General features: G+C 48.2%; 4 protein-coding genes across 8 annotated transcripts in view; 1 reads left to right on the plus strand and 3 right to left on the minus strand.

The window, feature by feature from the left end:
- Nucleotides 1–5,615, minus strand: part of sec23a (Sec23 homolog A, coat complex II component) — a 12,626-nt gene extending 7,011 nt beyond the window's left edge. The window contains exons 1-11 of one of the 2 annotated variants that reach the window (XM_005751776.2): nt 5,325–5,615; nt 3,655–3,907; nt 3,507–3,564; nt 3,343–3,429; nt 3,030–3,266; nt 2,862–2,938; nt 2,630–2,774; nt 2,380–2,538; nt 2,129–2,244; nt 1,880–2,003; nt 1,706–1,786 (exon numbers count right to left, since the gene is read on the minus strand). In XM_005751776.2, coding sequence (XP_005751833.1) covers nt 1,706–1,786; nt 1,880–2,003; nt 2,129–2,244; nt 2,380–2,538; nt 2,630–2,774; nt 2,862–2,938; nt 3,030–3,266; nt 3,343–3,429; nt 3,507–3,564; nt 3,655–3,875 — 1,305 coding nt within the window. In that variant the 5' untranslated portion in view covers nt 3,876–3,907; nt 5,325–5,615. Of the gene's footprint in view, nt 1–1,705; nt 1,787–1,879; nt 2,004–2,128; nt 2,245–2,379; nt 2,539–2,629; nt 2,775–2,861; nt 2,939–3,029; nt 3,267–3,342; nt 3,430–3,506; nt 3,565–3,654; nt 3,922–5,324 lie in introns of both variants that reach the window. The other variant, XM_013915582.1, reaches the window with a different exon arrangement.
- Nucleotides 5,616–5,930: 315 nt separating this feature from the next.
- srp54 (signal recognition particle 54) lies at nt 5,931–11,333 on the minus strand. 2 transcript variants are annotated; one of them, XM_005751782.2, is made up of 17 exons: nt 11,218–11,333; nt 9,589–9,678; nt 9,076–9,173; nt 8,915–9,006; nt 8,751–8,835; nt 8,550–8,654; nt 8,392–8,458; nt 8,262–8,319; nt 7,998–8,148; nt 7,728–7,876; nt 7,547–7,647; nt 7,261–7,347; nt 7,110–7,183; nt 6,883–6,991; nt 6,627–6,797; nt 6,400–6,495; nt 5,931–6,259 (listed from the first exon to the last, which is right to left on the minus strand). In XM_005751782.2, the coding sequence occupies exons 3-17, from the start codon at nt 9,151–9,153 to the stop codon at nt 6,168–6,170; spliced, it is 1,515 nt and encodes a 504-aa protein (XP_005751839.1). In that variant the 5' UTR covers nt 9,154–9,173; nt 9,589–9,678; nt 11,218–11,333; the 3' UTR covers nt 5,931–6,167. The 2 variants fall into 2 exon arrangements, with proteins under 2 accessions (XP_005751839.1, XP_005751840.1); XM_005751783.2 differs by having other exon boundaries at nt 9,585–9,678.
- Nucleotides 11,334–11,965: 632 nt separating this feature from the next.
- On the minus strand, nt 11,966–16,847 carry haus2 (HAUS augmin like complex subunit 2). The gene is made up of 7 exons (XM_005751781.1): nt 16,724–16,847; nt 16,350–16,436; nt 14,606–14,704; nt 13,108–13,177; nt 12,858–12,990; nt 12,680–12,788; nt 11,966–12,148 (listed from the first exon to the last, which is right to left on the minus strand). The coding sequence occupies exons 2-7, from the start codon at nt 16,434–16,436 to the stop codon at nt 12,035–12,037; spliced, it is 612 nt and encodes a 203-aa protein (XP_005751838.1). The 5' UTR covers nt 16,724–16,847; the 3' UTR covers nt 11,966–12,034.
- Nucleotides 16,848–17,573: 726 nt separating this feature from the next.
- On the plus strand, nt 17,574–22,391 carry lrrc57 (leucine rich repeat containing 57). Of its 3 annotated transcripts, none has more exons than XM_005751780.2 (6): nt 17,574–17,768; nt 19,235–19,495; nt 20,743–20,878; nt 21,130–21,398; nt 21,683–21,832; nt 21,955–22,391. In XM_005751780.2, exons 2-6 carry the CDS (start codon nt 19,412–19,414, stop codon nt 21,994–21,996), a joined length of 681 nt encoding a protein of 226 aa, XP_005751837.1. In that variant the 5' UTR covers nt 17,574–17,768; nt 19,235–19,411; the 3' UTR covers nt 21,997–22,391. The 3 variants fall into 3 exon arrangements, with proteins under 3 accessions (XP_005751837.1, XP_005751834.1, XP_005751836.1); XM_005751777.2 differs by having other exon boundaries at nt 17,575–17,768; nt 21,683–21,868; nt 21,955–22,387; XM_005751779.2 differs by lacking the exon at nt 17,574–17,768 and adding an exon at nt 17,899–18,153 and having other exon boundaries at nt 21,683–21,868; nt 21,955–22,387.
- The last annotated feature ends 2,947 nt before the right edge of the window (nt 22,392–25,338 follow it).

Below are 25,338 nucleotides of genomic sequence, written 5' to 3' on the forward strand. Positions count from 1 at the left end.
GTACTTCCTGTCTCTGCCTGCAGGGGGCAGTGTTAGCGTACTTCCTGTCTCTGCCTGCAGCGGACAGTGTTAGTGTACTTCCTGTCTCTGCCTGCACGGGGGAGTGTTAGTGTACTACCTCTCTCTGCCTGCAGGGGGCAGTGTTAGTGTACTACCTGTCTCTGCCTGCAGGGGGCAGTGTTAGTGTACTTCCTGTCTCTGCCTGCACGGGGGAGTGTTAGTGTACTTCCTGTCTCTGCCTGCAGGGGGCCGTGTTAGTGTACTTCCTGTCTCTGCCTGCACGGGGCCGTGTTAGTGTACTTCCTGTCTCTGCCTGCACGGGGCAATGTTAGCGTACTTCCTGTCTCTGCCTGCACGGGCGGTGTTAGTGTACTTTATGGTCGTGTCCAAATTCATGGGCTGCATCCTTCTGAGGACCCGGCCCATGTAGAATGCGAAGGCCGGGTCCTCAGAAGGTCGGGTAGGCCGGAAGTAAACGGCTGTGAAATTGGACGGTCTAGCCTTCAGATTAGCATCACCGCTGTCTCGGTGGAGTTTAATAAACTCAGCCGTCTGCTCCTTGCTATCTCTCTGCATTGAATCATATCTGTTATTAACCTCTGTCTCTCTTCCACAGTATGTCTTTATCCTGTCTTCCTTCTCTCACCCCAACCGGTCACAGCAGATGGCCCCGCCCCTTCCTGAGCCTGGTTCTGCCGGTTTCTTCCTGTTAAAAGGGAGTTTTTCCTTCCCACTGTCGCCAAAGTGCTTGCTCATAGGGGGTCATATGATTGCTGGGTTTTCTTCCTGTTCCTATTATTGTAGGATCTACTGTACAATATAAAGTGCCTTGAGGCGACTGCTGTTGTGATTTGGTGCTATATAAATAAAATTGAATTGAATTGAACTAAAATATAACAGGACACTATTGTAAATTCTCGACTGTCTCACACTTCTGTTTAATCAGTTTTCTGTTTGATGTTTATTCAGCTGTGTGAAAACCAAGGAGGAACCCACCCGGGGGATTAATAAAGTTTTATTTTATCTAATCTAATCTAATAACTTTAATCTCAGCCAAACCGATTTACTCACGAACAAACAAAACACTGAAAAAAGCCAAACAATAACATTTTTAGGTTGTCTAAGTGACTTATACATTACGTTTAACCCGAGTAGCAAAAGACCGCAGTGATCTGAAAATTATGTGTTGTGCCGTTCTTGGCGGCTCTAGTGACCCTCGAGCTCCCGGCTAGCTATCAAGCTGGTGGGTAACAGACGTCTCCGAAAACGTCTGAGCACTTTTGCAAATATGTGATGTCTTGATAAACCGAACAGATATTTGATGTTTACACAGCTACTTTCTCGCCTGAAAATATGTTAAAAGTTTATTTTGTGACCCAGAAAGATTAGTAAGAGTAATATTAAAAACTTAGTAGCGACCGCCATTGTTGAAAACTGGAGTTTGGCTGGGCCGTGCTATGAATTCTGGGATATGGTAGGCCACGAAGGACACACCCGACCCATCCTTCAAATTCGGGGAAAAGGAGGACGCATTTGTCGGCTGCATTCGGAGGAGTCTACGAATTTGGACAGCCTTCATCGCGTCACTGTAACGTAATCGGTCTACAAATGCGGCCTCAGGAGGATGCAGCCCATGAATTTGGACACCCCCTTTGTCTCTGCCTGCAGGGGGCATCGTTAATGGCGCTGTCTTAGCTTCACGTACGTTCTCGGAGACGCAGGGTCCTTTAGCGTTCAGAGACACGCAGGGGCCAATGGCACCGGACACTTTGATCTCTCTGGACGTCTGCATGGGAAAAACACAGCAGGGGTCATTAACCTGTGATAGAGATGTGCTGGGGGCGGCGCCTCCCTGTTCTTCTGTGCTTTTCCTTCATACCTTGATCTCCAGCGTGGCGGCGAAGGCCATCTTAAAGGATCCCTGGACATCTTTGGTGAAAACCCTCTGGAAGGTCTGCTTGAACAGAGACGTGTTGAAGGAGTCGGCCATCACCATGTAACCGCTGCGACACAGAGACACACGTCACGCACGAATACGACCACAGAGGGCACTACACAGCCCACCAGCCTTTGACAGGGTTCAGGAGTGAGTGTGTGTGTGTGTGTATGTGTGTGTGTGTGTGTGTACCCGGTGTAGTTGGTGCAGCACTTCATCTCCAGCAGGCCGGTCTGATCTAGGGCACAGGCGTAGATGTCGATGATGTGACCGTTGCTGGACGCTCGATTGGCCAGAGACTCGTAGTGCTGTGAGCCAGCGATCAGAACAACGAGAGCAAAGCTCACAACAACCATTAAAAGTCTTAAAGAACGATAAAGTAATGATGAAAATAATCAGGTAAAAAAAACGGGTCACATGGTCTGTAAATGGCGTGCACTCACTTTGGTGGCCTTCTTCATGAACTTGGCGTTGTCCTTCTCGATGTCGTGCCAGGACCTGATCGGCGTCTTCAGCTCGTCTCCCACCACCATGCCGGGCCCCTGCGTCGCCGGGCCGCCTATGAAGGTCATGATGCGTGCGCCAGTATTGGGAAAGGTGCACTGTGGGTAAAAGAACACAAACAAAACCGATGATCAAAGTCTTTGAGACATCCACGCCATGTTCTGTCTGCCTAAAGCCCCGCCCCCTCACCTCCAGAAGCCCCACGGCGATGGACATGGCAACGCCCAGTGAGCGCAGCGGTCTCTTGCCCTGCGTCACAGGCCAGGGGTCGCGCTGCAGCTCCCCCAGCAGGTCGGTGAGGTTCATGTCAATCTTCTGCACCGGCTGCAGAAACCTGCAGGAAAATTCACAGTGAGGAATGCCGCTGCTGTGACAGCACCTTTACTTAAACCACACCCACTCAGGCTCACAGGAGGCTCACCTGTTGAATGACTGCTGTGGCGCCGCCTGCGGCCCTCGTCCCTGAGCGGCCGAAGGTTTGGTGAGACCCAGCATCTCCTACAGGAAGCACAGGTGTTGTTAACTCACCTGAGTTCTGACGCTCGGGAAGCCCCCAGCCCCACCCCAGAGGGACATGCAGGTGACGTACCTGCAGCTGTTTGGCGTTCAGATCCTTGGTCCCCCTAAAGACGTAGCTCTTGGAGATACCCTCGCAGCCGAGCTCGTGCACCTGAACCATGCGTCCGAAGGTGATGAGTCCGACGAGCGCGGTGGGCGGGAGCAGAGACAGCGACATCTGCAGAGACTCCTTCAGCGCCTGCAGGTCCTCGTCCTCCATGCAGGTGTCCACCACATACAGGAACACCAGCGGCATCTGAGGGCCCCTCTGGGGACAAAGAGCACAGCGGCTCACACACCTGACGGCACGGTCGTTACCTGTCTCACCTGTCCTCAGGACTCACCTGAACCACATACTCGATGGTGGAGAACAGAGGCAGCAGCTCGGCAGGCTGGTTCACCTCAGAGATCCCGGCGTAGGACGGAGGAAACTGAGACAGAGACATGGTCAGACTCCACCCGTGACACCCGGAACACCTGACAGGTAGGCGGGGCTTGCGGCACTCACCTGGTTCCTCTGGTAGCAGAAGTTACAGGCCCACAGCTTGGCTCTGTAGTCAACCTGGCTGAAAGTTACAAACACACAGACAGATGAGTGCGGGGCACACAGGTAAAGGGTGGGCGGACAGGTGAGTGTTGGAGGCTGTGATGCGTACCAGAGTGGGTTGAGTACAGCGCGGCAGGTGGCGCGACTACAGAGAACCGGCTCGTACTGGATCGGGGGCAGGTCGGTCCTCTCCTTCAGCGGAGTGAACAGAGCCGCCACCGGCACCACCATCCGGGTCGCCTCCAGCCGGCTCGACGGCCACACGTTCCAGCTGAAACGGACGCCGTCGCGCTCCTCATTCTGAGCGATGTACTCTGGAAAGGTCGTCATGAAACCACCAGGAAGTGGGAGGGGGGGTCACACTGTTGGGTATAAGCTGATGAGAGGAGGAGAGGGTGGGGGGTGGGCAGTGTGAGGGTAGTGCAGTGATATTGGCAGCGTGGGAATAAGCCCCGCCCACTTTCTTCTAAAGTTACGTTGGTTCGGATTGAAGTGATGTTTTCGTGCAAACACCTGCGTCACCGTTTCAAAGGTGAGGCTTTATCTCTCACCAGACTGACACACCTGTGAGAGGCGATGTCATCCTGGTGTTTATCTCAAACAGGTGTCCGTGTTTATATGCGACCAGGTAGCAATTTTACTTGTCCCCCCAACCCACATTCTCACTGGTTCTACTTTCTAGACATAAACACAGGTGAGTCTCAAAGGTAAGAAAAATCACACCCAAAGACAGGCACAGCTCCAGGTGAGCAGTTACTAAAAGAGAAAAACAGCAGGCAGCGCCTGAACCTGCGAGATGGATTTTTATGGTGACGTTGAAATGATTTTATGTTCTTTGAACACGTTGCAGAAAAACGAGTCACTGCTAAACCTTCATAAAGCACAAACAACAACAACAATAACAATAATAAGAACGAACCAACAGAAAGAATTAAAATCAGAAAAAAAGTTTCTCCCTAGTCTGGTTGATGCTGACACAAACAGGCTGATATGGGGTCAAAGGTCAGTGAGACTTCACTCTTAAACTGAAAAAGCTCCAGAAAGCCTTCATTTCTTGTAAAAACTGCAGAAAATGCACACTGAGCTACCAGCCCCGAGACCCGATGCTCACAATGGAGTCCAGCTCAGGCCGAACTTCGCAGGAAACTCCAAAAAAATGAACACCCAGCTGCTGCTCCAGCAGACACCCGCGAAAACGAGCCGAACACAAAATCCTACAAAAACCGAACAGAGTCTGGTGGGCGGGCTGCGGGTCCCTGTGGTCCTGCTGGATGCTCTGGTCTCACTATGGGAGAGTTTCTAACGTCACACCTGAATCTGAGGCTTCATCCCAGAATCATCATCATCATCATCATCATCATAAAGACAGTGCCACTCTTAAACACGTGACCTCACCGGCACCCACCGACTCTGCTCTTAAATCCTTTGCAGGATTTAAAGTCCAGCAGGTCAGAGATGCTGCGCCTGCGACACTTAAAAAAAACTGACGTCAGCAGCTACCTGTGGGACACCTGCAGGTGTGTGACAGCAGGAGCCGTGTGGCACAGGTAGCTGCTGGCGTCGGCACACCTGGAGCCGAACCCGAGGACTCAAACACCAAGTCAGCCCCGTTTTCTCAACATCACACAGCAGCTAACTCAAGCTAACGGCTAACTGCGACACTGACGTCACACGGGTGACAGTTACGGGACGCGAGCACAGGTGGCTCGACAGAGGCCAGCTGAGGTTGGAGCTCTGCCAGGCCCAGGTGAGTCCGTGCTCCAGGTAAACGAGACTCACCGCTGCTGAAGCTGCCGCCGCTCTCCACTGACAACACAGCAAAACAATATGGCGGCCGCCACGTCAAGACCCAGAGAGGAAAAACGCAGGCAGAGGGCTCACTCCGACAGAAATCCCGGAACCAGACCCGAGAGGGGCGGCGCAATGAAGCTCCAGTCCGGAGGACTCATCCGTTTCATCTCACTGTGACAACCTTTAACTTGAAACCTGAGAAACTCACAGCCCGGGAGGAGCCGCTCTAACCTCTCAGGGTCTGCACTCTTCACACCCAAACCAGATGCCACTCTTCTGTTTATTACCCGTTATTTATTACCTGTTATTACCTGAATTTGATACCGTTTTCAGTCACGTCTCTGTTCAGTCTTCATATTTTTATTAATCATCATTAAACAGGCTGAAGAACAGCCCACACACTTCCTGTTCTCACTGAATTAAAAGTTCCTGGAATAAACTCAAACTTTTACCTCACATTTTATTTTCTACTGAAAACTTTTACAACTCACTTTATTTATTTTACAGCTTTACTCAAAGCAAACAGTACGATTTTATTCTGAAAATCCCAGACTTTACTACTTGTGTGAAAAAACAAACAAAACACAGCAGGTGTAAAATGGTGTAAATACAAACGTTTATTAAACACCAAAAATACATCACTAATCTTCATCATCATCATCATTAGCTCGTCCAATCAGGACACTCCATTTTCATCCTACACATTTAAATTAATGAAACATCCTCTCCCCCTCTCTCTTTGAAAGCAGCAGAGAACAGGTAACTCTAAGCCCCACCCCTCCGACTGTCTGGAGGCGGAGCCTGTAGATAAGGCAGCAGATTGGTTGGTGGTCACATGTTGTTGAATCCCATCATGCCTTTCATGTTGCCCGCGGCGCCCTGCTGAAACTGACGCATCATCGACTGGAGTCCCGCCATCCCGCCTGCGCGCGCACACACACACACACACACACACACACACACACACACACACACACACACACACACACACACACACAGGTGTTACTCTCCAGGACGCTTGCAGGCGAGCAAACCTGTGTTTGGGTCTGGGTTCTGGTCTTACCCATGTGGTGCAGGACTCTGGGGTCCATCATTTTGGCCATCTGCTGGTTCAATTTGGCCATCTGAGACGGGTTCACGTTCTTGGACATGTCTCCTCCTGAAACACAGCGAGCACGCCATAAACATGTCAGTGGCAGGACGCTGTACACCTGCAGACCCGCTCAGTTCCCTTTGACCTCTCACATGTTCCTGAAAACCTTCTCAGACCCCCTCATCAGGTGTTGGTACCTTTGAAGAGTCCTTTGATGCCTCCCATCTTCTTGACCATCTGGGCAAACTTGGTGTACTGGGTGAGGAGTTCCTGGACGTCTCTGGTGGCGACCCCTGACCCCCGGGCCACCCTCTGGATCCTGTTGGGCTGCTTGCTAAAGAGCTTCGCTCCATCTTTGCTGTCCAGCTCTGCAGAACCCAAGAGAGTGGAGAGACATCGGGTCATCCATCAGGACCAGCTGTGTGTGTGTGTGCGTGTGTGCGTGCGTGTTACCCTGGTCATTCATGCTGTCCATGATGGTCATCAGTTTCTTCAGTCGAGCCATCGACTCCTGCTCATTGCCTTTACTCATGAAGTCTGTCCCGAAGCCTGGAATCATACCCTGAACGCATCACACACACACACACACACACACACACACACACACACACACACACACAGTCATCAAGCCGTCTCTCAGCCTCAGGTGAGTTTCAGGTGAGTTTCAGGTGAGTGTGTACCATGATCTGTCCAAAGGGGCCCATCTTCATGATGTTCTGGAACTGCTCGTACATGTCTCTGAGGGTGAACTGGCCTGCGGGTCAGAGGTCAAAGGTTAAGATTAGTGAGGTTACCCAGAGTGCAGTGTGGGTGGCGTGCTCGCCGTCTCACCGTGTTTCAGCTTGTCGATCAGCTCCTCGTTGTCATCCAGCTTCAGCTCATTCACTCGGTCGATCAGGCCCTCGATGTCACCCATTCCTGACAGGAAGAGGAGTCGACAGGTTTCCATGGAAACGGCTCAGTTCAAATATCCAGAATCAGTCAGATTTTAAAAAAAAAAAAAAAAAAAAAAAAGAAAAGAAAAAAGTTGGTGGACTAACTGTAATCAGTTAGTCCACCAATGACAGCCGCTCAGCATGCGTCCGTGCATATGCCCCTCCCCCTGGCGCGTGCTTACCGAGCAGCTTGCTGATGAACGGCTGCGTCTTAAATGGCTCGAAGTCGTCGATGTGCTCGCCCGTTCCGATGAAGATGATGGGACTGCGTGTGGCCGCCACACTGCCGGGAAACAGCAGAAGAAGAAGGTAAACCGTAACAGTCGTATGACAGCATCATGCAGCACAGGACGCTAGGCTTACGCGCTCAGAGCTCCTCCTCCTTTGGCGTGCCCGTCCAGTTTGGTGACGATGACCGACGCCACGTCCACTTTGTCTTTGAAGGCTTTGGCCTGGGACTCGCAGGCCTGCCCGATTGAGGCGTCCATCACATACACGATGTTGTCAGGTTGCTACGGAAACAGGACCAGGGACACACCTGAGTCCAGAACAGGCAGGCACCTTCACACACAAACACTTCCTGTTGCTCTACTTAGCGGGACTGCACCTGAGGTGGTGCGTTCAGGGACTCACCACAGCATTGGAGACCTGCAGCATCTCCTCGAACAGCGAGTCCTCCTGTTTGTGTCGTCCGCTTGTGTCCACGATGATGATCTCAAAGTTCTCTGCTTTGAACTTCTCCACGCCCTCTGAGGCGATCACCACCGGGTCCATCTCTGTGTAACTGAGGAGCACGGACAGTCAGGAGGTACGTGAATGCACCACACACACGTTCGGCAGATCCCTGAACTCATCACCCAGAGGTAACACCAGGGACGCCGCCTGTCCGAGACTCACCTGCCGTAGAAGGGGATCCTGGCTTTGGTGGCATTCTGTTTGAGCTGATCGAAGGCACCTGAGAGAGGAGAGGAGATGATGATGGCGGTCATGTGACTGACAGGAAGTGAGTCTACGAAGTGACGCTAACCTGCTCTGAAAGTGTCGGCGCAGATCAGGCAGGTCTTCCAGCCTTTCCTCTGGTAGTAATACGCCAGCTGCAGGAAACACACCAATCACAGTGAGAACACAGCAGGAGGCGGGGCCTGTGTAAGGGGGGGGGGTCTATGACAGGTGAGTGTGGGTCACCTTGGAGCAGGTCGTAGTTTTTCCGCTGCCCTGCAGACCGACAAACATGATGACATTGTTCTTGCCTTTAGTGGGGGTCCACGCCTTCACGCCGGGGTCCACCAGCTGGTCACATGACACACACACACACTGCATGGTTAGACTCAACAACTTCCTGTTGGTGTTTAACCTGATCGAGCATTGGCAGCGAGACGATCTGACCTTGACGAGCTCCTTGAAGACGGCGTGCTGGATCATCCTCCTCTTGTTCAGACCCGATGCCATCTCCTCCAGGTCTATGGCAGACCTGCAGGGACAAAAACAAGCAGAGTTCAGCACACCTGGACGGGACACTCGGACACCGGGATCAGGACGATCACACTCACTTGACGTTCTCTCTCAGCTGTTTGACCAGCTTGATGTTGACGTCGGCCTCCAGCAGAGCGGCACACACCTCCTTCAGCATGGCGTTCAGCACCTGGAAACACATATGGTGAGTCACAGACCATGGCGGTGTCAGCTGGGCGCTCAGATTCGACCCACTCACCTCTTCATTGATGATGGTGGCGTTGCTGAGTGACCTCAGCGCCGAGGTGATCTTCCTCCCCAGGTCGGCGAGCACCATGATGGCGGTCCAAGTTAGACCTGAAAATAAAAAGTGTGGTCACGGCGTGCTTGTGTGCGGCACGCTGCCACTTCTTATCTCGGTTTACTTGCAGAGGAGTCAGTGACATTTACACACTTACTCCCAAAAACTTGATTCTGTTCATCAGGATGTTTTCAGTGGGAGAAACGTTTCATCATCATCAGGTGACTTCGTCAGTTTCCAACCTTATAAACAGCACATCTGCACCACTGACCAACAACAGGCTGTGAAGTCAGTTTATGATCATTAATCATGTTAATGATCATCCTGAATTGTCATGACTACTGATTGATCGGTGACCATCAGTACCATTCATGGGGAGTAGGGATCGGCTGCTACGTCCACATGAACAGAATCAACTTTTTGGGACTTCCTCACCTGGATGATTGAGCATGCATCAAGTCACTTACTTACTGTGTTAATCAGAGTTTTGTGGAGGGTACCCCTCCTACTGAGCGTGCTCAGCAAGTCAGCTGACAGGTGGTGGTGGCAGCCTCACTCTTCCTGTCCAGAGGAGAGAAAATAAAAGTTGTTCAAATTTGAGAGATTTATCCTTGATGAAGACCATCCACTCTGAAATCTGAACCAGCGCCCGAAGCTCACTGTAAAAATCAGACACTGCAAAACTTCAGATCGTTCGTTCATATCGTTTCTGCTCGCTTCAGACTGGCTCTGAGTTCGGCCTTTGCGCCCGCTCACCCTGAACGAGCTGTGGATTTTGTTAAATGTATCTGAATGCATGAAATGATTTAAAGTGAATCCTCAGACTCCTGCAGCAGCTCTCAAAATGAAAATGTTGCACATATTTAACAGAATAATGCTGTAGGCCACAGGTGTCAAACTCCAGTCCTCAGGGCCGCTGTCCCTGCTGCAACACGCCTGAATGACACAAGTAGGTCATTAGCAAGACCTGACAGGCGCTCATGAATGAACACGATGCATTTAAAGTACTTTTAGACGTACATTTTTCCAAGCACTACTTCACTTGAGTGGAGGTGGGGTTGCCACCTCAGCATGCAGCTCTATAGAGTCTTGTTACTAATGTTATTCAGGTGTGTTGCAGCAGGGACACATGGAAAAGTTTCAGGAGACCGGCCCTCGAGGCCTGCAGTTTGACACCCCTGCTTTAAGTGATAATTATAGAAACATCTGGAAACTGCCAAACTCCCAGATTACAGATGCTGTTCATGCTGATGGTGAGAATGAGCCGTGAGGACAGTTGTGAAGAAACATCCTGGAAAGTTTTTGATATTTGAAGCACTCATAAACGTTCAAACTCTGGAACACAAGATTTGCAGCTAAATTTGAGATGGTCGAGATGTCATCATCGTGGACGCTGCCCAGCCTGTCCAATCAATGCTTCTGTCTCATGGCTTCTAACAGCTGATGGAGGGCTTCATCATCTCAGCAACTCTGAGACTCCGGCACTAAGAGCGGAAAACAGCCCCCTGCATAGCTCTCTGGCTGTCCTCACACCTGGTTCAGTACACGGACGCACGATCTGTGATTTTGGGGTCGATCCTTTCTTTGTGTTCCGATATCTCAAAGGAGCTGCCTGGAGCCACCGATCAATCAGATGTGAAGCTGAACAGATGTTCACGCTTGAGCCAGGAGGTGACAAATTAAAGGAAACCCCTCCATGGAGCTTCTCGGTGACCCGTTTGGCCCCTCACGTCGGCTCTCTGGACTCAGGTGGAGGTCTGGATGACCCGAGCGGGACCCCGGGCCCTCACCGGTGCCTCTCACCCCTTCGGCCTGTCCGATCACACAGAACTGATCAGAACATCGATCAGCTCCTCATCACGTGATCGATAGTCGCGCGGATCGATCGCCTGTTTATCGAATAACACGTCAGCTGTTTACAGTTAGCACGGACCGAGCGGCTAGCATTAGCTCTGTTAGCTCGGTGCGCTCACGCGGATAGAGACGTACTTCCGGCCGTGGCAGCGGGCCCGGTACGGAGAACCGAGCCTCGCGGGAGCGGAGAGAGGTGCGGTACGGAGAACCGAGCCTCGCGGGAGCGGAGAGAGGTGCGGGTCTTACCGTGTCCGTGAGTGTGCTCGTTAAACGGCAGCAGGACCAAGACTCCACCACAGGAGCGTTATCCAAAACACCGGAAACACCGCGTCATCCCACCAGCCCAACCGGAAGCACTCAGGCTTTATTTAAAAAAAAAAAAAACTACTTTATTCAGAACATCAGATGTTTCATTTCCCTTTAATTTTAATTTGTTGTCTATTAGAAGTTTTTCCATGTTTTAGTTTAAAATTGATTAAAATGAATGCAGCTGTAGTGGCGTCATCGCGTAACACCGAGCCACATGGACGTTAAAGGTTTAAATCAGCTGATCTGTGAGCAGCTCCCACAACGGACAGAAACCACACTTAAAAACGTGTACAGGAGGGGGCGGGGCTCTGTGGATAACCATCTGAGCCTGTTCCATGATCTCATCATTGCATCATGATTTCATCAGTGCAGCCCTCTGAACACACCTGTCTGCACCACAAATGCCTCACCTGTCCACTTTTACCTATGCAGCATCAGTGCAGGCTCTTTGAGAAACTTCAGCCCCCTCACGTTTTTTGTTTGTTTGTTTGTTTGTTTTTAGGTAGGAAGATCACATGCCCACACCCAATGACCTCACACAGCTTAAACATGCATTTCAGTTACAACCAATCAGATCCTCCCACACCTTCCTGCATGCTCAGAGTTTCAGCTCTCATTTTGAAACCAAGGCAGAGGTCAAAGGTTACCTTGTTTCTGTGTTGAATAACCAATCAGAAACTGCATATGGAAAATGTGAAAGATTTTATTGCAAACGTTTACTAGAATAAATTCAAAGTGCAACACATGATGAAGGTTAGGGGTCAGAGGTCACCAGGCTGCATCCATCAACTGACTTCCACTGAAGAATCTGACTGGACAAAGTCTCCATCTCTGAGGCCTGGATCAGCAGCTGGGCGAGCGAGGAGTCCTGAGAGAGAGAGAGAGAGGTAACAGTTGAGCTGGGATGAACTCTGCAGCCAATGGAGGATGCTATTCAGTGTGTGAGAGACTGACAGGAAATGACCATGAACAGGGAGGTGGCCAAGGGCGGAGCCAAGAGACGAGCCCAGTCAACAATACTAATTTGTTTTTATCAATAAAGCTTGATGCTGCATCGCACAAAGAGTTTTTTCAGTCAAGCCCCGCCTCCCGTCTCTGACCCATTTCTGTACAATACCCCACATTGCTGATGTCAAACCCACCAGACTCCATTCATAAAACATCGGTTTTTAGCTCACAGAAAACAAACGTTCTGTGATGATCCAAACTAATGAGTTCAGACCTCAGGGTGACACTAGCTCACCTGTTTTCTCAGGTAAATTTCCTGTTTTTGTGAATGGAGTCTGGTACACACAGATTCTCTCAGGTGTATAAAATGAACAGTGGCACACGGCTTTAGTTTGTCTGCGTACCGCGTGGCCTACTGCCATCCCCAAACCAGTGAGTTCGTGTGACTGACCAGCAGAGCGAGACGGTCTCTGGCTGCGGTCCTGCTGTCGGCAGCGCTTAGCTTCTCCTCCAGAGTCTCAATGAAGTCCATCATCAGCTTCAGGGACTCCACCATGAACCTGAAACACACCACAGACCGTTACAGAGTGCCACGGACCACTTTAATCACACTGAGCATCAGGCATTACCTGTGCAGGTGAGCGTGCACGGGCAGGTTGGTGCAAGCCAGCGGCTTCATGAGTCGCTGCCTCAGACTGTTCTGCTCTCTCAGCAGTTCCTGCATATGATCCCCGAGCATCTGCAGCATCTGGAACCTCTGAGCTGCAGGACACAAAAGCACCTGATCAGAGGGGGCGTGGCTCAGAATAAGGTCTGGAGTGAAGGTTGGTTTAAAAACATCGACCCCTCGAATGTGATGATGACGTCACCTGGACTCACCGAGGTGGAAGCTGTGGGCGACATCGGCGCTTTGCTCGTCGACCTGCAGCAGCTCCAGCCGCAGCCGCATCTGCACGAACAGGAAGCAAACAGGAAACAAACACCTTTACGTTAGCTGACACAGTCACATGACTTCTAGCCCCGGTGCAGTCACTGTCTTTTTAACACAGCTCCTGCAGGTAAAGCTGTTTCATTCACACAACAGCATCTCATTCTCCTGACCGGACCCACAGCGAGCGCACACCTGTCACCGCCCGCAGTCGACGCGCTTAAAACGTCAGTGCTCAAATCAGAGTTTCTGCGATGGGAAGCGTTTGGTGAGACGTGTTCATAAATGACACACCGAGCACGCCAACGTACAAAACAGGAATCTATTAATAAAGCGATACTGCTGCTGTGGAGATGCTAGCATAGACCCGCTGTGATGCACAGGACTAGTTACAAGATACAAAACTAGCTACTGGTTTCATTAACCTGTGAATGAGTCTGAAAGCTGCAGAAATGTAGGATTAGTTACAAAGCCAAGAGGAGGGACTTACAGCGCGTTAGGGGACTAGTTAGTAATTTGTGTGGATGTTGATTAAGCATCCACGGTATTGTTCTTCTACTTTTCATCTTCCATAGGTTTTTCGCCGTCTATCTCCTTCACGCCGCTCAACTTAGAAAAACCATTCAACCACCATGTGTACTTGTATTTTTCTCATCTTTAACATTTATATTTGTTTAATTATTCAACTTTATTTAACAAAAGTTTACAATCTATTTCAATGGGAGAATCTTCAAATTCTCATTCAACTTACTCTCAAAACAAACAGATTCAAACTTTTTGAACTTTTAACATTCGTTCAGATGTTTTCTGACTCTAAATTTTCTTTTGTCATTACTCTGCTTTTTCAAATGCACATTTTAAACATGTTCGGCTACTTTTCAACTTTTTCTTCTCTGTGATCGTCAGCTTTCAGCAGTTCTGAACTTTTGTTTTCAGGTGAAAAATTCTGTATTTTTCAGTTTATTTAACATTTTTAACTTAACATTCAGCTATCAGCATCCACACTGCAGTTTCTTCAGAAAATGCAGAAGACACACAATCCAAAGTTTAATTAGCTAACCACAACTAGAAAAGGAAAACAACAAAGTGAAGGCGCCGTGAGCAGCCAATCAGAGACACCAGGATCCACGAAGCTGCTCCGTGGAGGTTCTTAGTCTGCCTTTAAAAACATGACGACTGTGCTCATCATCAGCACTAGGCCCAAATCAGAGGCTGTCTCTCACGGTGACAGAGCGTGACAGACTGCAGTCAGCTTAGAGCGGATGATGTCATCCCTCAGGAATGACATCATTCACTCTGAGCTGCAGGCAGGAGAGCAAAACAACGTTTCTCCTGAGAAAATTAAAAAATCCGATCTGGCCGACATCCGGCTCAGGCATCGAAGCAGGCGGGGCTCTGCACTCTGACATAACGTCCCAGCACATCCCCGAGACAGCTGCACACACATACCTCATCCAGCTGCTTCTGCATTCTGATTTGGTCTTCAGCCTCCTGCAGATGAGAGGAAAAGACGGGGCCTGTACCATTGGAGGCGAAGTCTATTTCCTCCTGAGGACAGGTGAGACAGAAGCAGATTCAGATTTTACTCACAAGCTTTAGTCTGGATCAGAACCGGATCACACAGGTCAACTCTCACTCAGATCTGAACCTGTCCTCAGACACCTCTGAACCGTTTAAAGTAGGGCTGCACGATTAATCGTTAGAAAATCGCGATCTCGATTCATACTTATGTGCATCTCATTTCCAAATAACAACGATTAAAAAAAACAAAACAAAAAAAAGACGACGACGATTGTACCGCATGTTGATCTGGGACGTAATCTGCATGAAAACAAGCGCTCACTCTTCCTGCTCAACAAATGACAAGGGCGGAGCCTTATACCACGTGATACAGAAGCTGTGCCGTGTGATGCTAAAATTAGCAGGGAAAAAACAACGGAGAGCACGTCAGGGATGACAAGAGAGTGACAGGAGAAAATCCGTCCCGGTCAACCACCCAAACATCAATAACGGGAACCTTATACAGCGCTTCCCTATACCCGTCGAACTCCCGCAGGCACAAAGAAATTACGGAGGCTATCACTTATCACCTGACCAAAGATATGGCTCCTGTTGTGATATTTTGATACCATGGTAGCATTTACAGGATATTGTTTTATAGTGATATTATACAGGAAAACTGTTACTCAATAAGGCCCATTTACTAGTTGTTTTTCTCTTTCTCTGTAACCCAAGAATTAATGTGTAAGAATCACAGGCTGGTACCTCAAGGTCGAAAATACCACAGAGACCACTTCCTTACTCCCATCCTCCCTTCTTTATCTCTTAGAAAAGGCTTGTTAAAGGCCAGGTGGTTTGTTTCAGAATTCACTAATGAAAGAACTCTGTATTCTATGTCTAGGAGTGTATTTCGCTGGGATAATCATAAATTGTAGCTGAACTGATAAACTATACAAAGGATACTTCTCTGCTCAGAGGGCAGGAAGACGCTTCCTTATTTGGTCTGTACCGGTTTGAACTGAGAATCTGCTGACACACGAACCTTTTTCCTCTATATAAACTGTTGTATTATGAATAAACGTTTGAGTTGGTTTGGGAAGGCAACCTGAAGCAGTCTGTGTTTCCTTGTTCTCCCAAGCTACTCCCGACGTCGTAACTAACCTGCTGAACGGCATACCTGAGTGTTACTTTGAATAATTTTGAATCTTATAGGGTAAAGACAAAACTCTGCTTATAGGTGCCCACGTCTCGGAGGAAAACCCGATCCACGGATGACCCGGGACGGAGATTTCTTTCAGCTCCCATCAACACTGTGCAAAACGAGGGATTTAGGAAAATGATCAACACCCTAGACAAACGCTACGCAGTGCTGTCCCGCAACTATTTTTCTATTGTTGCACTACCTGCTCTATACACGCAGTGTCGAGCAACGGTGGAGACGGAATTTCAAGCAGTACAACATTTAGCGGCAACAACAAAACGTGAGACATTTGTTGTTTTTAATGTTTATTTATTGTTTTTATGTTCAGCCTCAACTGTTACAAAGTTGATGTGCAGTTAATAAGTGCAATAAATATTTATACTGGAAAAGAAAATCGTGATCTCAATTCTAAGCCAAAAAATCGTGCAGCCCTAGTGTAAAGCTGCTCTGACAGACCGCCTCAGCCTCCTAAACACTTGTTCGTGTCCTTACCTGAGACAGTGCTCCCACGGAGACACACTTAGAAAGCAGGCTGGCAGCTGGAGTCACGGAGAACGGAGACAAATCCCACTGATGCATCTGAAAGACAGGAACGTCACCTGAACCACGCCAGCCTCAGACTCTGATATTCACCTGGACCAGGTGTTCAAACCTGAAACCGGATCTATCCGAACCAGAACCCTGTTGGGTTCCAGCTCACAGCTCTGCGTGTGAAGGCAAGCGCCATCAAACTAAATCTCCACATTTTTAAACGGACTTTGAAGCAGCTTTAAAAGGCTTTTTTTTAACGGACACACCGGCACCGTTCAGCTGCCTCTGGCGGTCGGTTAAACACAGTCTAGTGTCGGTTACCAGGTTTTTCTTACCGTTAAAACCGAAGAACCGAACCTCACCGCTGCCCGCCCGACCGTTTGTTTTTGCTGTTTCTCTTCTTCAGCGAAAACGTTTGGCGGCTGCTGACCGCAACAGCGACCCCTCAGGATCCAGAGAGATCTTTTTTTTTTCTCAAACTTTATTGAAATTACAAAGTGAACAGCCAGTCATTCCAGTTCAGCGTGAACAGTAGACATACAAGGCAAATAAAAGTAACAATATACAGTACAATGAAATAAGAAGGACAAATAAATAAAGGGGAAAAAAAGGGGGGGGGGAATGTGACAGACTTCATAATTTAGTACTTGAAAGTCGTGACAGCTCATTTGTTAAACATTTCTGAATGAATTTCAATCAATGATAAACCTTTTTTATTGGAAGTTAATTTAAGAGAGTTTAAATAATATTCAATTTCAATCAAAAACAAATTAAATGATGGGGTTGAGTTTTGAAATTTACATTTATGTATATGGAATTTCCCTAATAAGATATAAAGATTGACAATGGCACATATTTTTTTTCCTTTAGTTTCAAAATAAGTGATAATGTTTTTCCCTTCAATTTTGATTTCGTATGTTGTCTTGCACAGTATATAATTTTCAAGCTCTCTCCAAAATGTAGCACTATATGAACAGCCATAAAACAAATGAGTAACACTTTCAAGTTCAGTTTTACAAAAGGTACATTTTCTATCAATGTCGCAGAATCTTGAAATGTACATGTTGGATGGAACTAACTAACGTCTCTTTCTGCCTAATCCTGGACCAAAATCTGACGTCACACCCTGCTGAGGTCACATGACAAGAAGAAAGTCGTTCAGGATTTCAGTGACGTCTGTCACCAGGTGGCGGCGTTGCAGCCCTGAGCGGGATTTTCATTAGAGAAGAAGAAGAAGAAGCAGGAGCGCAGAGTCAGGGCGGCTGCCGAGCTTCACTTTTCTACTGATCTTTATTTTTTGTCCTTTTATCGGATAAATTTAAGTACAGCACCTGGACACGCGACACTTGCACACTGGGGTCAAAGGGCGACATTGTGTCGGTATGTAAACAGAGCCGTTTCCGGTTATCTCAACTGTTAGCAGGGTGGCGGTGGCATCAATGTTTACAGTGTGTTTACAGTGAGGAGAGACTGGGGCCGATTAGGCTGCTGACGGTGAGTGTGTCACCTCTCAGGTCTCAGGTGAACACGTGACTCACCTTTACCTCCTGTGACAGCTGAAGGGTGAGCGTTAGCCTGCTTTAGAGAGACAGGTGTGTGAGTGTGGGTGTGCATCAGGTTGCCCCGCTGCAAGATATTGACCACCTTAAATACCTCTTAAAGTCCACCTTAAAGCTGAAGCCCCTCTCTGCTGCCACAGCATTGATCTGGAACGCCTCAGTTTGGGGGATTTGGCGGCCCCTGTGGTGACCGTGGAGAACTGCAGGTGTGTTTAACACTACAGAGGAGGAGGTTTTCCCACAAGTGCGTTTACTGAGCTCAGGCTTCAACACTAATGCATTTTACACATTACTGGGGTGTGCTGTAGAAAGCCAATGATAAGTCCGGTTTCTTCCCTCACACTCATTATTGACAAAGCTGGGTCAGGACCACTGATGGTCAAATTGGGATAAAGTGGCAAATTTAGAAGATTAATGTTGTAAATTTAGGGAAGCCTGCCTGCCAGAGTCAGCGTGGTGCTTGGTGAAGTGCAGTTATTAACGATGCTAATGGTTTGTATGTTAGTTAGCTGAGGATTTTTAACGTGAATGAGTTATTGCAGGCCTTCTCTGTTATAAAACACCTTTAATCCACAGGGAGTGTTTGATCTGTTCATCTGTGCATCAACATGGGAAAAAGTTTAAATCCTACGCCGCCCAGCACAGGTGGATATTGATACTGTTTCCCTCAGCTCAGGTCAGGACGGGTCGCTTAGAGAAAAGAATCAGGGTTTTCAAGCCAAACTCGGAGCCTTACGTTGGCATGATGCTGCGGGACGTGGAGACAAAGCACGTCTGTGAGCTCAGCAGCAGCCCATGCAGAGCTTTTCTCTGAATATTCACTTTGTTCTTCAGTTTCAGAGTGAAACATCTGCATGCCGCCTCTGTTCAAATCTCACTAATAAACACAAACATTCACAATGGAAATCTATAACATGGAAAAGATAACAGCTTCTGTTAACCACAAGCTGGAGAAATTTACATCATACTGGGAAAACTGGGTCAAATATATCACGCCTCATAGGCCAGATTTTATTTTTACAAACCAATAACTGTGATGTATGAGAGTATATATTTATAGGATCACCCCCTACCAACACATCCGGGTTTTTTGTGGGTTTTTTTTGGTTTTTTTTGTTTGTAGGTTTGTTGGTTTTGTTTGTTTTTCTTATTTAGGATTATGTGATTGTTTCAATTGCTTCTATAGTTGTAAATATTCTCTCTTTATGACTCGGATGTAAATTAAAATACTATTTCGGTATCTAAGGCAAAAAATAAATAAATAAATAAACACAAACATGTTCACAGGTCTGTGAGCGAGGACACCTGAGAGACTGTTCACCTGCAGGGATTCACTGTCTGATCTCATCAATACCTGCTGACGAGGAGGAGCGCTGATACGGCTGTCAGCTGATCCATCAGCCTGTCTGGAAGGACTTCGGGTGGCCCTGCAAGTGGAGGGCTGGTACCTGGCTGCGGGTGCAGATGGGGAACAGCGCGCTGAAGTCTCACCTTGAAACCTCCCAGAAGACGGGAGTGTTTCAGCTGACGGGGAAAGGTCTGCAGGAGGTGAGTTGACTCACACATGCACAGAAAGATTTAAACACCCGTTTGACGCGTCAGACGTCTCAGTCCGGGCAGCCTGTGATTGGACAGTTCTCCTTTCAGTTCAGAGCCTTTACTGTCATTGCATGAAACTGGAGTGGTATCGCCGGGATGCAGAACAAACACACACAGACACGTGTTCACACATGTATAAAAACGAATAAATCAGCAGGTGATCACCTTTTCTACACCTGCCCAGATGGTGTTTATCTGCGATTTGCTGAAGGGGTGGGAGCTGGGCCTGTAACTTTTTTGTGCAGTCTTTATGATGCGTTGGAGTCTATTTTTGTGCGTGTATGAGGAGCTTGTGATACAATATGACAGCAGGCCTTCTATGGCGGAGTGGTTGAAGGATTCGACTGTAACCTGTTTCTCCTCAGGAAGTGCGGGCCTGCTGAGCTTTCTTCACCGTGGTGGTTGTGTGGGCAGTCCAGGAGATGCTCCTGTGTGGGTTCCTGGGAGTCAGGGATCCTGGATCCTGTCCACATGGTCAGAAGAAGATGGCCTGCTGTGTTTTTCCCTTTGGTGGCACTTTCCACCTACTGTGAGAAGTCAGGAACCGTCTTTAAGCAGTTGTTAAAATCACCAGCAATGATGACGGCCCGATCCGGATGTATCTGCATCCGTTGGTACTGTGCAGCTTAGAGCCATGCTGACCTTAGCAACAGGAGCTATGTGCACTATTATAAAAGCTCTGCAGCCGACTTGACAGAGGATAAGTCCGGGCAACTGAAGCTGTCGAGGACTCAGCTGTGTGTGCACCAGTTGTTATGTGTGACGATGCAGAGTCCTCCGCTCGGTTCTTTCCTGACTCTTTATGTGGTCCTGATGATGGAGAGTCCAGTCCAGTAGCTGGATGGTAGCATCGGGAGCCGTGTTTCCGTTATGATCGATACACAGCAGTTTCAGACAAGTCTGTTGGTGGCCAGCTGCGGTTTGATTTCGTCCATTTTGTGGATCGCTATCTGGCACCTCCTCATTTGTTTTTGTCTAAATCACAAAGCAAAAAACACAAAATGACAAAAAAAAAAAAAACCACACAAAACTGGAGAGCTCAGAGCTGCAGCATGTAGGCGTACACTCGCCACCATTAGAGTGTGACACCCCAGGGCCTGATCATAGCAAGCTTAACCTATACAAAACAGACAGCGTCCCGAGTCGCCTGTCCCGCTTGTACTGAGTTGCCTGTCCTGGTCTTGGTCTGCTTTCAGTTTCCAGAGGAGCTGCAGAGGCTCACGGCCAACCTGAGGACGGTGGATCTGTCCGGGAACAAGATAGAGGTCCTTTCTGCCACCATCGGAAACTTCCCCCAGCTCAAGAGTCTGACGCTGAACTCTAACCGGCTCGGTGAGTGTTCGACCCGCAGCAGTCATACCTTTACACCTGTGTTTTAAAGCTAAGGAAAAAGCAACCACATTATTGTTTCAGCATTTGATTTGTTCTCTTTGGATGCTTTTTTTAGTTTAATTTAGGGTTGGAACGATTTAAAAATCCCCAGATTGTGTGTGTCTTTAGATCCGGTTTAGCTGCAGAACAAACCGGATCCACCCCGATGCTCAGACCTGTGAGACCCTGTTGTGTTGTGGTTCTGTTTTCAGCTGGGATTCCCTCTGAGATCGGGAAGCTGAAGAAGCTGGAGACCCTGAGTCTGAATGGAAACCGGATCCAGCAGCTGCCCCCCACTCTGGGCCAGCTCAAAGCCCTGCGGACCCTCAGCCTGGCCGGGAACCAGATTTCAGAGTTCCCCTCCGGACTCGGAACGTTGAGGCAGCTGGACTTGCTGGATCTGTCCCGAAACAAGATCCAGAACGTCCCTGCAGAGGTGTCCGAGCTGCAGGCCATCGAGATCAACCTCAACCAGAACCAGGTCTGTAAGTCCACCAAAGAACCAGAACCAGGAGGAAAGCCTGGAAGGGCTGACCCTGTGCTGTCAATTCACCCAGTATTAAAGATCAGTTTTACTTATAAAGCACCACAACAACAGTTCTCCAAAGGTGCTTAATCAATCAGTTATCAATAATTACTGATCGGTCACTCCATGACGTCTCCCACAGCTTTCTATCCCACAGACTTCCAAGGAGGTTCTGATAATCCCAGCCCGGGTCTGGTGTTGTTCCTCTGTACTAACCCGGTCCTCTATTCTCGGTCCAGATCTCGGTGGTGTCGGCGGAGGTCTCCCGCTGTCCCCGTCTGAAGGTCCTCCGCCTGGAGGAGAACTGCCTGGAGCTCTCCTCCATCCCTCAGTCCATCCTGAACGAGTCCCAGGTATCCCTGTTCTCGGTGGAGGGAAACCTGTTTGAGGTGAGGAAACTCCGGGACCTGGAGGGATACGATCAGGTCAGTGCTGCGGTCTGAGACCAGATCAAGTCCAAGGCTGCGAGTCCTCCTGCGGTCTCTGATGACGCTCTCTGTTTCCTCCTCAGTACATGGAGCGTTTCACGGCCACAAAGAAGAAGTTTGCCTGAGGACGCTCGATGCAGAGTCTGGATCTGTGAGGTTCACCTGGAGGTGGGCTCGGCTGAAGCTCCGCCCCTCTTACCCCTGCACTTCCCACAGCTGCTGCTTCTCCTGCTGCTAGAAACCAGACGACAGCAGCCGGGACTCCTCACAGCGCCCCCCAGAAATCCGAACCTCCAGAGCAACGGTCACCATGGAGACAGGACAGGTTTCACGACACCGAAGAAGAGGACCAGTGCCATGTTTGACTGCATCAAACTTTATTGTTCACTCAGTCATGGACAGAGAAAACAGTGCAAGTGTTTAGTTAACCTTGTAGAAACATGCTTTGTAAAATGTCAGCAGCCTGTTGATTGATTATTAATTATTAACAGCTATTAAAGACGTCTAAAACAAAACGTGTGTGTGTGTGTGAAGAGTTAACAGCTGGAAGTTTCCAGATGTTTTCTGTGTCTGAGTAGCCGTTTCCTCAGCTGTAATAAATATAAACTACTAATGAAGGACCTAATCAGATGATCAATAATAAACAGAATGATCCTTTCATGTTAACAGGCCCAGCTGATCTGACAGTAATGGAAAAGTCAGTAAAGTTTGATTTTTGAGGTGCGGTGCACGGCAGGAAGTTCATCTTAAGTCTTCTTCTTCTGTCCATTTAAATGCTGAAGACTAACACGCAGAAGGCTGTTAATCCCTCTGTGGTTTAAGCTCCGCCCTAATGACGGCTCAGCCTGTGCCAGCTGTCAGATGAACATCTCTCGTCCATCTTTAGGAAGCAGTCAAACTTCTCTTTTCCTGCGTGCTGATTGGTTCTCCTTCCCACCAGACGCCCGGGTCCACCTGAGAAAATTCTTTGGTAAAGAAACACCTTTTATTATTACTGATGGAGAATTTCACTTCCTTTTAATAAAAACTCAGTTAAAGGGTGACGTCCCACCAAGCATGCGAGCTCACGAAGCGCGAGCAATACGCCGGAAAGGGGATCCCAAATGGGTCGCTGCGCCGTTAAAGAGAACGGGCGTGTCCTGCACCAGAAACTGGTAGAAACATTGCTTGCAGACATCATCAGAGAGCTGCCGCATCAATAATACAGCTCTCCCGTTCCTCCAAATCCTGCTGGGCTGAGATCCGTGACTGCGGGGGCCATCTGAGCTTTGACACATCAGAGGATGAGATGGGCAGGCAGGCAGGCTGTGTCCCCAATCCAGCGACCGCAGCGCTTCCTAGTACGTGCACTTCGCGGAAATGGGTCTGGCCTTCGTCGTGCTGCCCAGGTTGCCTAGCAACCATGATACTAACAGCTGGAAACGTTTCATACAGCTTTGTGTGACAAATGAAGGAGAACAAAATGTTTTGTTGTTCGTTCATGTTTTATGACATCACTTTGATTAGTTGAGTATCTGAGGCTGAGACCACAGGACTGTAAAACATGATAGTTGGGCTTCATTCCTGTACTGAACAGTCATTTAAGATTAGCTAGTAAACAACAATTAGCTAATGTTGTTCATGAGACTAAAGTCAACTCACTGTGGTAATGTAAATATAATATGGACAATATTATAGTTATTGTCAGATTATTATGATATATTACAGCAGTGAGCCTGAACTCTGTGTCAAATACTGAGCTTCAGTAAAGATTCAAGTTGCAGTTATTTATATTTCCTATCACCTTAAATCTTCACTTAAAGACAAGTATCTGTGACAGTATAGATGTATCATACATAAGAGACAAATATTGTTCTTTTTATATGTTGGCATTACTAAATTTGGCTCAATGCTTACATACATGTGTAAAAAGGAAATGTACGAGCTGTGATAACTGTGTCTGATAAAATGAAGAGTAGACTGATATATTAAATATTCTTTTATTGGGTGAGAAAATCAGACCATGTCATAACTGCTTTAAGTCATACAGAATAGATATCAGAGCCTTAAACAGGCTGACTTCTGCTAAATGGGTCAAACTGGGCAGAAAGTAAACAAACACATAACATCCTTATAGAATATGATGTAACACTATAGATCAACTTACCTCAGAATATATAAAGCATATAAACAATTACAGCAATATGATGCAACAAACACAGCAGTGCTACTAATCCGAAATACTCAAAGCTTCATAGAACTGAAACAAACATTTATTTTTAGCTCCATTCTGCTGCTGATACATACTTTAGGTTTCTGAACATTAAACTTGTCATTCACCTCATGCAGCGTTCCCTCTCTCACCTCGAGACCGCTGGGAGCACTGTGAGAATCATGTTCTTTGATTTCTCCAGTGCCTTCAACACCATTCTTCCCATGGTCCTGAAGGACAAGCTGGAGAACTCTGGAGTGGACCATCATTGCAGAGTCGTCAGAGAACTTCTGCAGGAAGCACTGGGTGGAGTTGTGGGAGAAGTCTGCAGTGTAGATGGTGAAGAGGAACAGTGCCAGAACCGTTCCCTGTGGGGCCCGCGTGCTGCAGACGACCCTGTCCGACACACAGCCCTGAGTTCTCACATACTGTGGTCGGTCAGTGAGGTAGTTCAAAATCCAGGTAGTGAGGTGATGGTCCACATTGAGACACAGCCTGTGTGAACCTCAGCCTCAGTTCCTGTTCTTACAGGAGTGACACTGAGCTGCTGCTCTGCGATTGGCTGATTGCATGTTTGTGTTAGCAAGCAGCTATATGACTTTAACATTTATCAGCTGTTCACTTCATAGATCACCAGAAGCTTTTTTTAATGAGCCTGTTTGTTTGATAATGTGCTTTATTAGTGACGGTGGATTTCTGCAGACCCACCACACCCACACCGGGGAACATCCCGGGAACTGACACTGAGATAGTGGACTCTAATAAGTACCTGGGTGTTCACCTGAACAACAAACTGGACTGGAGTAAAACACTGATGCTCGTTACAGGAAGTGTTGAGTGGACTCTACCTGCTGAGGATACTGAGATCTTTGGACTGCAGTGGGCGCTCCTGAAGACCTTTTTTACCTTCATGGTGTTGTCTGTTGGAACAGCAGCTCGTCTACAGCTGAGAGGAAGCGGTTGGATAAGAAGGCCGGCTCTGTCCTTGGATGCCCCGTCAACCCAGTGCAGGGGGTCGGGCAGTGTCTCCACCCCACGCCTGACGCTCACGCTGCAGGTCCTTCCTCTCAGTACCTGTTAGACTTTATAACCATCAAACACAATAAGTTGTTTACATCCTGCTGGTATTTGCAGTTTTTCCATTTTCTGTAAGTAGTTATTGTTGCTTTTAAGTGCTTTAGAAAAGCTTCACATTTCTTTGGCCCAGACTAAGCTATTCATAAGTATTCATTTTTTCATGTTGTAAGTTTGCCCAGTTCGTTCTCGTTCTTTATTC

The sequence above is a fragment of the Pundamilia nyererei genome, unplaced genomic scaffold, assembly GCF_000239375.1.
Source record: "Pundamilia nyererei isolate P.nyererei 1_Seehausen unplaced genomic scaffold, PunNye1.0 scaffold00325, whole genome shotgun sequence".
NCBI classification, from domain to species: Eukaryota; Metazoa; Chordata; class Actinopteri; order Cichliformes; family Cichlidae; genus Pundamilia; species Pundamilia nyererei.

Coding starts and splice junctions, on each gene's coding strand:
- srp54 (XM_005751782.2), bottom strand. CDS start 9,153: ATGGTGCTCGCCGACCTGGGGAGGAAGATCACCTCGGCGCTGAGGTCA. Junction 7,348..7,546: donor GTTCATCAGCAAGCTGCTCG/GTAAGCACGCGC, acceptor TCTTCCTGTCAG/GAATGGGTGACATCGAGGGC. Junction 6,798..6,882: donor GGACAGCATGAATGACCAGG/GTAACACGCACG, acceptor TGGGTTCTGCAG/AGCTGGACAGCAAAGATGGA.
- haus2 (XM_005751781.1), bottom strand. CDS start 16,436: ATGCATCAGTGGGATTTGTCTCCGTTCTCCGTGACTCCAGCTGCCAGC. Junction 14,705..16,349: donor CCGTGGGAGCACTGTCTCAG/GTAAGGACACGA, acceptor ACCTGTCCTCAG/GAGGAAATAGACTTCGCCTC. Junction 13,178..14,605: donor TGCAGAAGCAGCTGGATGAG/GTATGTGTGTGC, acceptor CTGTTCGTGCAG/ATGCGGCTGCGGCTGGAGCT.
- lrrc57 (XM_005751777.2), top strand. CDS start 19,412: ATGGGGAACAGCGCGCTGAAGTCTCACCTTGAAACCTCCCAGAAGACG. Junction 20,879..21,129: donor GCTGAACTCTAACCGGCTCG/GTGAGTGTTCGA, acceptor TTCTGTTTTCAG/CTGGGATTCCCTCTGAGATC. Junction 21,869..21,954: donor ACCTGGAGGGATACGATCAG/GTCAGTGCTGCG, acceptor TTTCCTCCTCAG/TACATGGAGCGTTTCACGGC.